Genomic DNA, 17261 nt, shown 5'->3' with positions numbered 1-17261 from the left:
ATGCCATTGCACAATTTATATATTAAAATTTCACTTAGTTAATGGCAATCAAACACATCAGCACTTGATGTCTTGCAGCAGCATGAAAATATTCTGCAAAACAAATTTATAATTTTATTACTACAGGAAAAAACGTTATCTTAAAATTTATCATTTTCTTCATAGAAAGAGTCTGCACGAAAAAACTAACAGTCTGTAGTTGTAACTGGCCATTGCGTAGAAAGACTGCGGTGGAGAAATAACTCAAGCCAATTGCAAATTACTTCCGTAATTAGATGTGGATGGAAAACACACGGGGACTTCTCTGTGACCGTGGAAGTGTAACCTTACCTTCATCAAAATATGCCATGTTCCAGTGTCTTAATCGCCTTTCTTTTGGTTACCGTTCCACTTTGGGGAGGCAATGCAGTTACAGATTGTAAGTACTTCTTCATATACTGAATTCCAATGTTACTGAATCATTGCCTGCCATTAAGAATGTTTTCAAATTAGTATCTTTGGTGGCGAAGGTGAAGAATCCGGTTCGGATAATCCGAGTAACTTCGTGTCATACAGGTCGAGGAGATTTTATTGACTGCTTCAACGAATCACAGGTCACCTAGGGTCAGGGAACCCTCTCCTAGAAATTTGACATCAAGCAAAACATGGAACCTCTCCGGATTGTTTATGCCTGCCTCTTTGGTTCTTTAAATTAAAAACGGCAATAAAAATCGGCTAAGGAATAACAAAACCGCCATTACAGGGACTTTAGAGCAGAGAGGGGCTATAGGGGCCTATAGCCTCCGCTTTTGCTAGAAAATGTAGGAATTAAGAAATGGGCCATCATCAGTCCTCCTTTAATCGTTTATAGCGCTACCCTGTGTTTCTAAACTCTTCCTGGTATTTGCTTTACTTTCCAAGTTGTCTGAGGTTACTTTCCAAGTTGCACGCTTTTTCACAGCGATGGTTAAGGAAATTCCTTAGTGAATGATAAAGCTTCTTTTTTCCAACAAAATTTCAGGCTGAAAGTGTCCACAATATTCCTTGAAAAGTAGCGGAAGTGTTTGAGTGCGGTTATATAATCTGTATGTCTGATTGTTATATGGTTGAAGGGCTAAAAAACGTATTTGTTGTGTAAAGTTTCACGCTGTGTCCAAACAGTAATCTTGTTATAAGTTACGCCCTTTTGACCTCTATCTTACTGATTGTTATAAGAGCATAAATCTTCGGACACTCTTCTAAGTTTGATGCACTGAGAAAAAACATAAATGATATAGGCTTCGTGAATGTTTTTTGTCTGCAGCGCAGGCTAGGCTTAAGGACAGTTCAGTGAAAAAACCAACATACAGAAAGCAACAGGAACGTAATGTGTGATGAACAAGAACTAATTTTTGCAATAAATATCTTGTTCATCAGAGGTATAACACGTGGGCCGAAAAATGCAAAATCGAAGTAAAACAAGCTAAATTTCGACCATCAGCCTGTGTATTCCACGTGCTTGAAAACTGCAGAACCACCATTTTGGTGACGTCATGCAAACTTTTAATAGCAATAACTCGTTATATGCATATTTAATAGAGTTTATAATTTAGAACTTTATTCTCTTATTACAATGCCTAGCAAGATAGTTTGAGTGATTTTTCAGAAAAAAAAGTAAATAATATTGATGGCCGTAGAAAATAACGTCATTGATCACTTGATTTCTGTTTCTCTTAAAATCCCCAGCCAGGCACGTATATACTGGGGGGTGTAGGGGGGGGGGTGTGAGGGGGGGGGTGTGACACCCCCCTATCTTTCATCAGGTCGGAAAATTTGAGGACAGTCGGAAAATTTAAAGATGTTGGTAGAAAGCTACAATGCCTGCCAAAAGTACTTCGAACACCTAGCAATTTACGCTGCATTTGATATCTTTCATTCCTTTCATGAAAAAAATTGCTACTTCCGCCCCCTTCCCCCTAAAACAATGTTGATGATTTAGAGAAATATCATAAAACAAACGCAAAAGAAAGTGCTTCCTAAAATCCTAACCCGTTTGATAGTAAACCAACATTGTTCTGTAGGGAAGAGGGGGATGATTGATTTTGACCTTGGAAATTGATGTCAGTGTTCCAAGATTTTTGGCAGGCATTGTAGGTTAATCTGAGTAAATTTGAATCATTTGTGAAAATTGAAGTTTTCATTCAAATGACCTTGTAAACTGTAGCTCAAAGAGAAGCATAAGAAAGGTATAAGTTCAAAAGAAAATAGTTATTTGGTAAAAGGAAGCCCTAAAAAGAATGAGAGGCGATGCAATACAGAAAAAACGATATTTTGTATGAAAATGCAAGTATTTTCAACTACATTCGTCATAATGGGGATAGTGTGATCCAAAGAAAAGAATAATCCAACAAATCCTTTAGTAACTTAATTTCCAAGGAATACGCCGAGGTCGTGAAGCGTTTTTGTGCGTTTTTCAAAAGATGGTTCTTTAGTCTCGAGCACCCCCCCCCCCCACTTTGAATTTCTTGGCGCCGCCCCTGTGAAAGACTTACCCTGGGTACCAGACTCACTATATAAAATAATAGAGAGTCTGGTCTAGTGCGCCCCATTCTCGTTCTGGTGAACTTACTTGAAAGAACTGAAGTCTATTTAACAGACTAGGCCTGTGAAACAAGACTGCCAGATAAATAATAAAGAAACTCAGTAGTCAGAGGAGTTTTGAGAAATCTTAAAGCAAATGTGTTTTATTTAGTTCTTTAAAGTCGACATTTTTAATACAGTGGTGATAGACTTTTCTGCCTCAAGATAACAATCAAATCAGGTTTAAAACGCCATTTGGCAGCAAAAAACACGTGCGAAGCATGAAATTAAAGTTAGCACAATGCAGTTATTAAATGTTAATCATTATTAAATGTTAATCATTATCAAATTGTTAATCATAGTCTTTTGTAATTTTCCTCATAAATTGTGTGTACTTCCAACGTCTACTTCCCAACTGTGAAGGCAGCGCGCTTGGACACCGCGGCGGTTAGAATCATCACGTTGGAAGGTCACCACAGCAAATATGGGCAATATGACAAGCGATGCTCCGTATGCCGGGCGAAATATTAGCTATAACTGATTTACTGTGTTTGTTGTTGTTTGTTCTCGGCACCTTGCGTTGTTTCTTATCTACTGCATTTCACTACAAGGCCTAATTTCTTTGCAACGAAAGGCACCCGGTGGAGGCACAGCCTGGAATATCAGAGACTTTCCAAAGCCAGTTGGCAATATGGTGAAGGTGTCTCTTCTCTCTACAAACAAGGCTCTCAATGCTGTTCTGTGTTCAGTTCCACAACATGCGGAAAATATTCTTTGAGTACAGTTTTAACAGCATCTTCAAACTCAATCGTTACGGTCACTAGCAATTATTTATGTTCTGTTCTGTTCAATGTTTTATACCAGAGCTAAGTTTATTGTTTCGCTGTGACCTTTGAACGTACAGAAATCTGTACACTCGCTCGTGATTGGTTAATATAAGCACACCAGAACGAGAATGGGGCGCACTAGACCAGACTCTCTATTTTATTTCATATATAGTGAGTCTGGTACCCAGGGTATGAAAGACTAAACGACCTCATGATTCCTACTTGGGAGAAGGACATTTTGGACAATGTAAATTTAGATAAGATAGTGAAGCAATGGGCAAGTTGTAGAAGGAGAAAAATTAAACCCTGATTTTTGGACTACGTATGTTTTGATGCACTAATTAAACTAACATTCTTTATGCTCAATCTTCTAAATTTACGAAATCTAGAAACTTTATGATACAGCTGAATAATTATTTACAAGACGATATATAAGGTTATGTTGATAAAAGACTATTAAAGTTTAGGCCCTGATACAAAATTAGAATTGACCTTTGTCAGTCGGAAATTTTGAGCCCTTCACCCCCCCCCCAAAAATATCTGCCAATTTACGTCCCTGCCCCCAGCCCTTCCTCCATTCATGACCATATCTGTAAAACTGGGCATGTAGCATATTTTGAAGATATTTTTATTCTGTCCAAAACAAATATTTTCTTTGATCTACTCATTCATGAAAGCCTACTCATACATCGTCGCAGGCCTTCGCTTAATTTCCAACAGTCCTCTACTCCTAAGATTTTGTTCAAACTTTCTTTTCCCGCATTTTTTTCTTTGTTGTGCCTTTATTCCTTGTTTATCTCTTTAGGTTGTTTATAATTCCTTGTGACTTCTCTTGCGTCCTGACTGCTCCCCTGGCGTACTGCTTTATCTCATGGTTTGATATCCCCTTTGTTTGACCAATGTATTTGTAGTTGTTTTTTCGCCTTTTATTGTATACTAAAGATGACTCTAAATAGAATTGAAACGATAATCGCACTGTTTTTACTACAACCTTTAACCTGGGTTAAACCTGGGTTAACGTTAACCTGGGTTAGAGATTTTGTAGTATAAACGCAGCTAACCCGGGTTGAACCTGGGTTAAGCAAACCCCACTCTGGAGGTGGGTTGAAACTAGGTTGACCCCAGGTTGAAAACTTCGAAATGCAGTCTAAACGTAAACCTGGGTTGAACCCAGGTTAACGATCTAATTCGTGCATGCACCTTTTGAGCCATGAAAGGCGCCAAACACAAAGTCAAGACAAATTCGTCTTGGAACGCCCGTGCAGAAAGGCCCTTCAATTTTCAGCAGCATATCTTGAAAATGAATGAAACAAGGGCTGAAAGAGGTAAACTATGGGGCGACGATAAAGTCATGTTGTTAATCGAAATGTGGTCGGACGAAGACATCCAGAAACAGCTAGATTCATGTACCAGTGAGCGTTCTTCACAACGAAGCGCATGCGTGACGAATCTAACCTGGATTCAACCCAACTTTGCATTTACACTATACTTTGTTGCAAATGTAGTGTAAACGAAAACGGGTTCAACCTGGGTTCAACCCAGGTTAGCGTTAACCCAGGTTAAAAATGGTAGTGTATATCTAATGAATATGTCTTTTGATGGAATTGTCTAATACTTAAATTTGTCAATCTCGTCAGTATGAATACCAGATTTGTCTAATTATCTGACATTTAACAAGAAGTTGTGGACTGTTTCAGCCATATGCATTTTTTTTTCGTCGTGGTTCTTTTTATCAAGTTCATTAACAAGCTGCGGTTTCCAAAGTCCCCATTGATTTCTATTGTGTTGAAAAATTGTATCCAAGGCTTAAAATATTTAGCAAAGGCTCAAAGTTCCCAAAGCAAGAACAAATACTAAGATCATGCATTTTGTTGGAGTGTCGTGGGAATCCCCTGTCGATGGTTGCCGCCGAAGGACTGGAAAGTGTACGAGCATTTATGCTTCTAGTTCCCTGAAAAATGCACTATTTTAAGATCATTTTACTAGAGCAATCCTTCTAATTTTATTGGGAATTATTGTCTTATTGCAAACAGACTGAACAGCAGATAAAAACAACTGATACATTTTTGCCATGGTCTTCAAAATGCCATGTTGTCGCGTAAAAAGCAGAACTAGTTGTCATTTTAGATCCCTCTCTCAATCTTGGCATTTCTTTCGAATCTAGAAAAAATCTTGATTTCATTATATCGTCTTCCCGACAAAAATTCTACCTAACTTTTCAAATATTTTAAACAAATTTGCACCGACCAGTTGCACTTGTGATATTTGTAAGCAATACACTTGCAATATTGGTTGTTTGATTAGAGGTCTCGTCCAAATCAACACAAGAGAAGCTTTTAGTTTTGATTCATCTACCTCAAGTATGTCTTCCTAAATCAACGATAATTAACCAACAACATCGATGATTGCATTTATACCAAACAACAGTCCAAAATCCAGCTAACTTTAGTTCAGAAGCTTTTGTCTTAGGAAACGATAAATACTACTATTTTACTAAACATCTCATGAAGGTTTCATGCTTGCACGAAAGAATACAAAAATTTGAAAAAGTTATAACTTTAACCTTAACTATTTTCTGTCTACCCTAGATGGAAAACAGCAGAATTTTTTTCTTATGTTTGGGTTTTACTTGATTTTGAGTATAAATACATGTAATGTTTTCATTTTTGAAGTATCTTAATTGTATTATATTGTAGTGATTTATCGTTTTCATAGTAAAATGTTGTTTGTCGAAATTTTGTATTGTAACCTTAATTCGGTTTCCTTCGTGGTCTGTTCATTTTCCAGTTTGCAGCCAGCCCCTGGGAATGAAGACAAGAATTATTGCAAATGATCAAATAACAGCATCATCCTCCATCCCAAACTACGAACCACGCAGAAGCTATCATGCTCGCCTTGACAACACAGATTGTTGGTGTGCAGATCAAAGTCCACCAAGAATTGGACAGTGGGTGAAAGTGGATTTGAAGCATACATTTAGCATAACAGGTATCACCATCCAAGGAGACCCTGCAGGTGCATCAAGTTACATAAAAGAGTTCACTCTCAGGTACAGTGTTGATCTGACAAACTATATGTATGTGACAACAACCACATACAATGATCCAATGGTAGGTCTTCTGCAAGTCTTATGGTATCTCAGTTGTTCCTACACAGTGACTTTTAATTCAGTTCTATTACTGTTTTATCAAAAGTTTTGTTATTTGCCAGAACTTTTTTTTCTCAAACTTCTAATGAATAATGTATCTTATAGTTGCTAACTATTTGAAATATTAGCAAGCTGTTAGCCTCTCTTGTTCAATGAAAAGTAACTCGGTATTTGTATCTCAGCCTCACTAGCAATGGGTTTTCAAAATGAAGAGAGCCATTACAGCTTGTCATTAAATTTTCTAGTAAAGATTTTGTTTGTTTTTGTGTAGATATTCTCTCCATCTTCAATTTTGATGATAGGTAACTCAGTTAAGCATTATTTGATTATATACAATAACTGGTATATTCAGTAACTTGATTCTGCAAAAACGCTTGGCAATCTTCTATTAAAGTAAATTACTGTTAATCTTTGCCCATTATTTACTTTTTGGAGTTTAGCTCCAAATTAATATTTCCTACAACTTTGCTTTGTATTGTTTCTTCTGATTGACTACATTTACTTTAACACAGGTTACATAATGTTTTTCTCTTATAGAAATTTGCAGGAGCTACTGGTCCTAACCAGAAAATAAATGTGATGTTTCCTAATCGACCCTTTTCTGCACGATATCTTGAATTTAGACCTACAGACTCAAGTGGTGCTTATTTGTGTGTAAGATTTGAACTTTATGGATGCCTCTATGGTATGTATTTGGTAGTCAATTGAGCTACCTGATTGTCCATTACTTCATTCTTGTTGTTGTAGTTGTCCTTCAGGTCGCTCGACACCTGGTGATGTTATGAACCTGACGTCTACATTCAGCTCTATTTTTAGTGTCTTTGTTGAGCTGATAAACATTTCTTGTTGTCATCGTCTTAATGTTGTCAAACCACTTTGTTGCAGGTCTTCCTCTACCTCTTTTCCCTTCAATTTTTCCTTGCATTATCAGTTTTTCTAAACTGTTGTCTGCTCTATTTATTTGGCCATAATATGTTAATTGCCTCTTTCTGATGGTGTTGAATAATGATCTTTCTGTTTTTATTTGGCCTAGTACCCATTCATTCGTTCTTCTAGATATCCACGGCACCATTAGGAGTCTTCTCCATACCCAAAGTTCAAAGGCTTCAATCTTTTTCATTTCTGCTTTTCTTATTACCCATGTCTCACTTCCATATGTAACAACAGGAAATAATAATGCTTCGATTATATTTATCTTGGTATTCAGTGTGATGTTTTTGTCTTTCATTATCGTTGTCAAATTGATCATAGCCTTCCTACCCAGCATTAGCCTCCTTCTAATTTCTTTTGTGTGATCAGAGGTTCTGGTTAATGTACAGCCAAGAACATTGAATTCCTGTACTACCTCGATGGATTCCCCATCTACTTCAAAGTTGGTAATTTCTGCCGTCGTAATTACTTTTGTTTTTTTTTTAAATTTAGTAGTAGCCCTTTTTCCTTGCTTGCTTTCTTAACATTTCTGATAAGTTCTTCCAGATTTTCTTGGTCTTCCAGATGGTTTCGGCAATCAGGGTCGTGTCATCTGCATACCTTAAGTTATTAATGAGTCTACCATTTACTTTTATTCCGATGTTGTCTTCATATAGTCCTGCGTTTCTCATAATAATTTCACCATATAAATTAAAAAGGTACGGAGATAGAATACAGCCTTGTCTCACTCTACTGATTTCAAACCAATCTGTTGGCCCATACATTGTTCGTACATGCGCTTCTTGTTTATGGTAAAGATTCTTAATCAAGATTATTAGATGTTCTCGAATTCCCATCTTTCTCATCACAAACCACACAGTGTTATGGTCCACACACTTCATTCTTAAACACACTAAAAACCCTAAAACAAAATGCTGTGGTATTTAAAATATTAACTTTTTATATTTTTTCTTCTCAAATAATAGTACTTGATCCCACCGTGGTAGGTTCTTGAGCAGATTAGCCATTTCCTCACCTATGTCATCAATTCCGGATATTTTAAACCTGTTCTGTATCATAGGAAAAAAGTGACCATGGCTTTTTGATAGACGACTTTCAAAATCAATCATATTTGTTTCTACTGATATTTTTACTAACTTGGAAGAACAAGAGGGTACCCAAAAGGTATCCTGATTTCCGAATTACTGGTACTTTGTTGGCCCCATTTCCGATAGCTGATACCCAATGAGGCTTAAGTGAGACTAACACTATGTTGAGCCCATAAATACCCCTAGTTCAGCAAAGGGAAAAGAAATGCTATCAGACAACACACTTTACACTTGAAGAAAACTTATTCTAAACAAGAAAACCTCAGGCGAAAAATACTCCACAGCATTGCGCATATTCTTGTAGAATTGCTTTGGTACAAGTAAATTGTGCAGAACGCTTTTAAAAAGAACATCAAGAAATATAAGTTTAGGGTGAAAAAACTAAAAGGATGAAGGCCCTTCGTGAAGTTAACTCTGATCACATTTCGGTTTATCATCGTTAACCTTTCTTTTCATTTTGTTTTTTAATGGGAATACAGATTCATAGATCATTTGATTTCCGTTCTTTCAGCCAATAAACATTGCGCATGCGCAGTTTTTTTCAACAATTTCGAATTGACAAACTTTCAGACAACTGTAAATTTTGTACAAATGGATTTTCGCACAAATGTGATTCCGAAATATTGTCACGCCGCAATATCTTGTATTAAATACGCAGTTATCCACCTTTTTGAAAAATTCTCTAGTTGATTTGAGTCTTGGCCTTCTATTTACAGTCTGTGGACAGGGCCTTGGCATTGAGCATGGCAGTGCGCTTCCTTCAGGTTTTGCAATGACGTCATCTTCCCACTCCTCTGGACAAGGAGCGGTATCAGGTCGTTTAAACAATCCATCTGCCGCTTGGTGTGCCTCGGGAACCACTAGCGAGTTTCTGCAAGTAGATTTTGGGAAAATCGTTACTGTGAGTGGAATTGCAACTCAAGGTAGCCCTAGCTTTCCATCTTGGGTCAAATCTTTCTATGTTGACTATGGTAAAACACTCAGCTCTCTTGTCACCTACCAAGAAAATTCTGGGAATAAGGTGAGTTAAAACATGATTAAGTTTCGGAGACCTTTTTATTATGGTTTTGATTTGCTTTTGTAAGCAATACGGAAATTTTAACTTTACTAGTGCTCCTAGCAGCACTTGAAACATGCTTGAGCATTCAGCATTCGTAGAAACATAGTGTGGAATTCGAAAGCAATTTTGTATTTATCATATGTCGAAGATTTGGAATTTTGTTGTTAGTCTCATGGCCTTAAATCCTTATGTTAGCCCCGAAAGAAAGTCATGGTCGAAGTTTAATGCGATCATGTCTTCATACTTTTTACCACCTCATTTTTAGTCCTTCATTGGAAACTCTGATCAGAACACGATTGTTGTGAACTGGTTCCGTGTGCGACTGCAAACGAGATACGTGAAAATAAAACCAATCACGTACAACTCGGGTTTCTGTATGCGAATCGAGATTCTTGGCTGCAACTCAGGTAACAATTTATCTTGCAAAGTTTACATGTTCCATAGGAATTACAGCATTTTCTGTCTTACTGGGGATTAGCTGCTCCAAACTGTTGATACGCAAAATTATAGTATCTTCAAAGACCTAAGCCAAGGATTCAGAAGATGAGGATTTAGCACATCATTTCCAAATCGTCATAAGTTTTGTTGGTAATCTTCAGTTGGTATAAATATATTGCATTAAAGAGAAATCTTTTCCGAATCGCTAACTTTTTGTCTCAAGCGCATCTCAGTTTCTTAGAAACGCAACCAACTTACTACGTTCATGCTTTGGTTAAGTACTGATCATCGGGCAGTCTTTGTGGATATGATTTAAACAATAGTGGTATCTGGAAGAAATCGATAGCGGATCACGTCTACCCTCACAGCATTGTCTTTAGGTCATCAAATCAGGATATCTAAACAGAGATCAATTTTTTTTGCTGTGAAAACGATACTAACATTATCTATTTGATCCTAAGATTCCGTATATGAATTCGGTGCTGAAAACAGAGCTTTGCCAGACAACAGATTCTCGGCTTATGCAACTACAGATTTTCTTGGAAATGGTAGATACAAGGCAAAGGATGGTCGCTTGAACAATGACAGACCCTGGGGATGCAGCAAAAATGAAAGATCGTTTCTCTGGTTCAAAGTTGATTTAGGCCGAGTTATGCTGTTAACTGCAATTGCTACACAGGGTGACAGAACGTGGGGCCCAAACTATTTCCCTGACTTCAAATTGCAGTATACTTTGGATTCGACAAACACGCCAGGAAGTAAAATCACGATCAAAGAAGAATCTAGCTCAAGAGAGAAAGTAAGCTTCTTCTTTGCATTCGTGAATTTGTGTTACGAAACAAACAACGTAATGATTTCTTGGTATGACTAGTAGATTATCGTTATAACATGCTCAGTAATAATGCGATTTTATTCGTTCTTATATCTCCTTTGCATTTGCTTTTATAATCATCATAACTACTCATTTTTAAGGTTTTCATTGGAAACACAAACAATGCTGGTGTCAAGTTCAACCTTTTTGAAAAGCCAGTATCAGCAAGATATATCCAATTCATTAAAAACAGCAATGTATTATGGGATAATACGTTGCGTCTTGAGGTTTACGGTCGGCCTTCAAGTGAGTATTCACCCTTCGGCATTCTTTGCACGGTTGTGTATGTTAAGTGATTGTTTATTTGTTCATTGAAGCATTCGAGTTGCAACAGAAGCCCTCCTACAATTTTGGCTACATTTGACATTTGGCAAATTATTTGGATATAGATAACAGGTATATAATGCAACTACATCGTTGGATTTTATGCTCTCAATTGTCACACTCTTTAGCCGCATTTACACGAGCAACTTCTCACTCAAGTTTTTAGCAAGTTCACTTGCTAAAGATTGTCATATGCAAAACTTGCCCGTGTCGATAGATGACTTGACAAGTAAACTTGGCACTTTTGACTCAATTTCGACCCTTTTTTGCGGCCATTGTCTCTTGTTGGTAGTCATTTTTGGCACGAGAAACCTGTTAGTGTCACAGACATTAAGGGGTAACCATGGTCAATACGATTGTCCGAACAAATAACTATTGTCAAGAAGACGTGTCTCCTTTTTATACGAGCAGTTATAACCCGTTAAGAAAAAATTATCAAACAAAACTTGTTGCTAATCTACACAGCCAAGGAAATTTTTTATTTTGTAGTTGAAAAAGCACCAAATTTTATTTTAAAAGAAAGTTTCAATGTTGCAAGCACCTTTATAAGGTATATGACTTTGATGCAAACAGTAGTTTTATATAGAACAACTTTCGCTGTCAAATCCAACACATTTATTCAAACCCTATTATTCTCCTCAAATCTACAGCATTAAAAATGTGTAAAATTGTATCTAGACTAATTGTGTATAGTGGTAAATGTAAATCAAATTTCAGGAGAGTTAGAGTTAGGTAAATCAAATTATAGAAGTGTGAATAACTTAAAAGACCAACCTATTAGATGATTTCTTTTTTTGTGCCATGAAAATGTGCTGCAAAATTTTCCTGTCACTACATTCTAACTACAGTTTCAACTATTTTTTTACAACTAAATAATGGAGACTGTAGTGGCAAAGTCCTTGGCACTATCTTCCTTTTCAACCTTGAAAACTGAGAAAGAAGTTCACTGTTTGCAACATCTGACAAAGGGTATTTGACTTTGGGGATACCATGATTCCAAGCCATTAAAAATATTTTTTCCTGCAGTTTGCAGTTCAAGTTTTGGCATGGAATCTGGAGAGCCAAGCACGAATAACCCGACTGTGAGTGCTTCAAGTGGAATAGTACCCGATGAGCGAAGCAAACTAAACACTCCTAGCTCATGGTGTGCAGCAACGTCTGATACGAACCAGTTCTTTCAATATGACTTTGGCGTGGCAAAGGTGATTAGTGGATTTGCTATTCAAGGAGATCCATTGCTGGAAAAGTGGGTTGAAACTTTCAAAGTTCAACATGGAAATGACGTGTCATCCCTGTCGACCTACCGGGAAGGGGGAAGCGATAAGGTATCATTTTAAGCGCAATTTCTTTATCCTTAAATTTTTCTGCAAATTATTCAAATTTTATGTGAAGTTTTTTGACGGCATGTGAAAATCTTAAATCTGTTTCATTTTCCAGATTTTCACTGGTTGCAAATCACGTGAGGGTATTGTTTATCATTGGTTCTCATCCAGTTTGAAAATACGGTATCTAAAAATAGTTCTGTTGACCTGGAAAACTGCGATTTGTTTGCGGATGAATGCCTATGGTTGCCCAGATTCAGGTATTGTAAAATAACCTTATTGGTCTCGTCTGTTGTGCTCATTTTAGGTTTTCTGTTGTGGCTCAGATGACATGTTCATATTCGAAGAATGCTTTTGAAAGGCTAAGATCTTTGTCTTTGACAAGAACACACGGCAAATTTCTGTCTTTGGAACGCAAAAGACTAAAATCTTTTTCTTTCAAGGCAAACGTCTGCCGTAGGCGCTGGGCTTCAGGGCCCGTTCACTCTACTCCGTTTTCAAATGAAAACGTAGTCGAACTGATCCGTTTTTGCATTGCGTTCACACTTCTCTGCTATGAAAACGGAACTGTTTAATAACGCTACTGAAAACGGATACTTTCGAATACGGTGCCTCTTGGATACGCTCCGTTTTCAGTGTGAACAACTTCATCAAAATACGTGCTTTCTACTAGCACACCAAATGTTGTAACTGGTAGCTGTTACAACAAAGTTATTTAATTTCACTTATAACGATGTCAATCTTTGAGGATTCGTGAACGCCTGTTTCCAGAAAATGTGCTCACCAACAGCGTTTCTGTTTAAGTAGTGTCTACACCAACCGTATTCAAATCATATTCATTTGAAAACGGATAAATGTGAACGGACAGCGTTTTCGTTAACGAAAACGGAGCGAACGAATACAGAGCAGTGTGAACGTAGCCTAAGATGATTGAATTCAACCAGTGATCTAAGCTGTGATAAACGGATTGCCTCAATGATGACGTCACAAAGTTTCACATGTATAAAAGTTCCACAGTGATGACGTCAGAAAATTATTTTCTATATTGTTTGAGTCTGAATCATGGAACAAGGAACATCATAATTGAATACTTCTACTCTCGCGAATAAGAGTACAAATGTAATATACTCTTATACGAATATATGTATTATAGAAAACAAATAAGTGTGATCCTGTATAACGTATTTATAACGCCGCAAAAGTATTCAATTGCCTCCATTTCATTTCATTCATTTCATTTGAATGTTTAAGGAGGGTAGCCCTTCAGCAATGTTGTTTTTCAAGGGGCCCTCCACTTAAAATACTTACAGAAATTCTTATAAAAAACACATTATCCTAATTACATTTCAATATTTACAATCTAAAATAAATTCTATTTTAACTTGAATTTAATTTTACTATAAATATCTATAACGAAAGGCGGAATGGTAATTTTCAATATTCCATTATATTTCATTTACGCCTATTTACAATTTCGCAAGATTTTTTTGAAGTTGGCCAAGGAAGATGCCTGTTTACACGTAGCTGAAAGGCCATTCCAAGACCTAGCACCTCTAAACGAGAAGCATTTCTGTCCATTTTTGAAGATTTTTTATTGTAGCCTTAGGTCAGTTGATGTATTCCTAAGATTCCTAAAATTTAACTTGGATTTTTCTGTGAAAAGATCACACATGAGTTGTGGAGCCTGTCCATGAATCGATTTGAAGACCATGATATTTGACTAACTAGTGATTAGCTCGTCTATGGTCCTCTAGCCAAGCTCTTTTATGAGTGGTTGGCTCGGCGCAACAAAACTGCTGCCAGATACAATACGAGCAGCCCGGTTTTGTAGTTTTTGTAAGCGTTTGATTTCGGTAAGACCACAACAGCCCCAAACCGAGCAACAATAGCGAAAGTGTGGCTCCACAATGCTTGTGTACATAGTTTTCAGAGTTTCTTTTGGCAGAAAGGATTTTGCATGCTTCAAAAAGGCAATTCCTTTGAAGACCATGAAAGAAATTGTTTTAGTGTGTCCCTTCCAATCTAGTGTGCTATCGATCTGTATTCCAAGATATTTGGTTGTATTCCGAGTGTATTCAATACGTGCTCTGTATTTGAAAGTTTCCGTATTCATTTTCGTTTTAAAGTGATTCCGTTTTCAAAGTGGAGCACAATAAAAAGACAGATAGGTTTGACTCAATTTCATTTAAAAACGGACCAGTGTGAACGGGCCCCAAGAAAGCAGTAATCCTTAATTGCACAATTCTTTTTCCCGCAACATCTAATGTGCAACAGATCAACTAGTTTTACACAGTTAAAGCTGTTTCTTGTTCGCCTTTAGGCTACTTTTTCAAAATTCAAAAATGTTGGAAATAGATTTTTAATTAAATCATAATTACACAGATTTGTGACGCATTTATTTGCTTTTCATGTCAACGCAGCTTTTTTTATGGGGCCGTTTCATAAATATGGTCTAAATTAAGAAATGCTCGAATCATATTTTTGTGACGTATTACCCGGCAGAAGTACTTTGCTAATTAAGAATGCTGTATGTGAACTCAAGCTATTCAAGCATCTCAGTATTTTGTTGAGCAAGGAATCCAAAAAACAGGAAATTGCCTGACCACGTTGTTTCTTTGGATATTTTCAGTATTTTCATTGCATTGTTAGGATTTCAAACAAAAGTGTGGTATGTGCGACTTCATGATATACAAATATAAATACAAATAGAGTACATGAGAATATATACACAAAAGAGGAGGCTCTTTTCACATCCACACGGCTGCATAAAACATGATTGTGCTCGAGAACAATCATTATTGATAAAACTTTGCAAAATTAAATTAAACTAGTCAAAGTTTCATATTTTGCTTACTAATGCTTGACTACCAATCTTGGAACTTTGTGAGTATAAAATTTGCCAGTTAATGAAATATGCGTGTGGTTTTTTTACTGTAGAAGTCAGCAGTCCTTGGAGCTCGGGCCTACGTTCGAGAGTTTGGGCCTAAGTTCAAAAGATCGGTACAAAGTGCATACTGTTTGGTCTAAGTTTGTTTTAACTAGTATTGTTTATTAAATCGATCATCAGCGTTTTTGTAAAAGAAGTGAAAGTCATTTTATTGTTGAGCCAATTCATTTATCTCGGATAAACACTTTGCCTCCTATCTGTTTTCTTCACAGAATGCCGTGATGCTATTGGCATTCAATCTTCAAGCTCAATTTCCGATGCCTCGATGACATCGTCAACATCTGCTAATGGAAATGGAGCCCACAAAGGGAGGTTTAACGTAGAATCTGTTTGGGAAGCTTGCCAGTTCGGTTCATGTTTCCCGAAAGAATCAACTGGAGCCAAACCATGGATTCAAGCATGTTTACCAAGTGTACAGTCAATCAGTTCGATTGTGATTCAGGGTCAGGGCAATGTTGATAACTTGGCAAAAGCGACAGAATTCTCGCTAAAGTATTCTACCGTCGTTTCTGGTACATTTTTCGGATACAAGAACAGCAATTTATTACAGGCGAGTTTAATTGTTTTTTTCATTACACATTATTTCGAAATTCAATTTTTCTTCCCTTGTTGCATAAAGTGACTATATTTTTTTTAATTAAAAAAAACGTTCTCATTAATGTCTTATGTGGCCAATTCCCCGGTAAATAAATGGTTATCTAATGCTTGCAAGAATGATAGGTTAATGCTAAATGACAGATTATGTGAAAATGTTAAAAGCTTTGCTGATCCAGTGTTGTTATTTTGTGATTACACTTCCCTTTAATATTGGTAGAAAATGATAAAAGGATCTCTCTCTTTTGATGTGATTTTTCCTTTTGTTTATAGAAATTCGCAGGTCCCGATGGTCGTTACTCGTCATCGCAGATAGATCTACCACATACAATAATAGCCCGTTGTATTCGCTTGCAAGTCGAAACTCAATCTCCCACTAATCAGAATGTTGGACTGCGTTGGGAAATGCTTGGCTGTGCCTCAGGTATGTAAACTGAAGAAAATATCTTAGCTTCAATTCAAATCTCTTACGAATAACGAGTTAAAAAAGAATTGCATTTCTTGAGTTTTCGCTACATATTAAGAGCTATGTCAAGATTTTAATAGTAGCATTTTAAAAGGTGTGGAACCTGAGGGTGGGAGAATTCGATATTTCTTGGAAATGTATCTCAATTGACCTAGTTAGAAGAAATTGAAAGCTGTTCAAGCAGATGACTCGGAAAATTAACCAGGTTTCCTCCTTATCAAAACATCTTATTTTCCTTATTCATCAACTCTGTAACATGACAACCCTTCTGAATCATAAAAATTGCAAAAACAATCTTGATTAAAGATTTCACACATTTAACTCTTGTTCAGACTGTTAGGCTACAGCGGAACCTTCTTATGCCTAAGAACAACACGAACTATTAAAAGAGCACGATCAATAGGCTTCATGTACCCTTGTTGATGCTATTTTTAAGAAATAATGTTTTTAAGAAATATGTAATTGATGCAGTTTTGTATCGGGTATATATTTGGATTATCTTGCGGGGTTTAGGGGTGCTCAGAAATGCTGCTTAAATCTATTTAAAAATTATCATGTCAGAAGAACTTTCTTGATTGTATAATTTTGATGCAGGCCTATTATGGACTCGCCCAGGAAAGCTTCTTAGAACCACGTTCTTGAAGACGTTGGAAACACTTTTTTCCATAAAGATTGTGAATAGCTGGGTATGCCACCCAGATATGAGCG

General features: G+C 36.8%; 1 protein-coding gene across 2 annotated transcripts in view; it reads left to right on the top strand.

Moving 5' to 3' along the window:
- Window positions 1-150: 150 nt before the first annotated feature.
- LOC135694661 (receptor-type tyrosine-protein phosphatase S) overlaps window positions 151-17261 on the top strand; it is a 52573-nt gene continuing 35462 nt past the window's right edge. For both annotated transcript variants that reach the window (XM_065213484.2, XM_089109595.1), the window contains exons 1-11: window positions 151-418; window positions 6153-6475; window positions 7051-7198; window positions 9248-9552; window positions 9857-9998; window positions 10491-10828; window positions 11002-11146; window positions 12251-12549; window positions 12662-12806; window positions 15706-16043; window positions 16361-16511. In XM_065213484.2, coding sequence (XP_065069556.2) covers window positions 343-418; window positions 6153-6475; window positions 7051-7198; window positions 9248-9552; window positions 9857-9998; window positions 10491-10828; window positions 11002-11146; window positions 12251-12549; window positions 12662-12806; window positions 15706-16043; window positions 16361-16511 — 2410 coding nt within the window. In that variant the 5' untranslated portion in view covers window positions 151-342. The remainder of the gene's footprint in view (window positions 419-6152; window positions 6476-7050; window positions 7199-9247; window positions 9553-9856; window positions 9999-10490; window positions 10829-11001; window positions 11147-12250; window positions 12550-12661; window positions 12807-15705; window positions 16044-16360; window positions 16512-17261) is intronic.

This window comes from Rhopilema esculentum, chromosome 8 (genome assembly GCF_057945365.1).
Source record: "Rhopilema esculentum isolate cy_ngs chromosome 8, ASM5794536v1, whole genome shotgun sequence".
Classification (NCBI taxonomy): Eukaryota; Metazoa; Cnidaria; class Scyphozoa; order Rhizostomeae; family Rhizostomatidae; genus Rhopilema; species Rhopilema esculentum.
The sequence above is the reverse complement of the archived record's forward strand: the minus strand, read 5'-3'. Positions and strand labels throughout refer to the sequence as shown.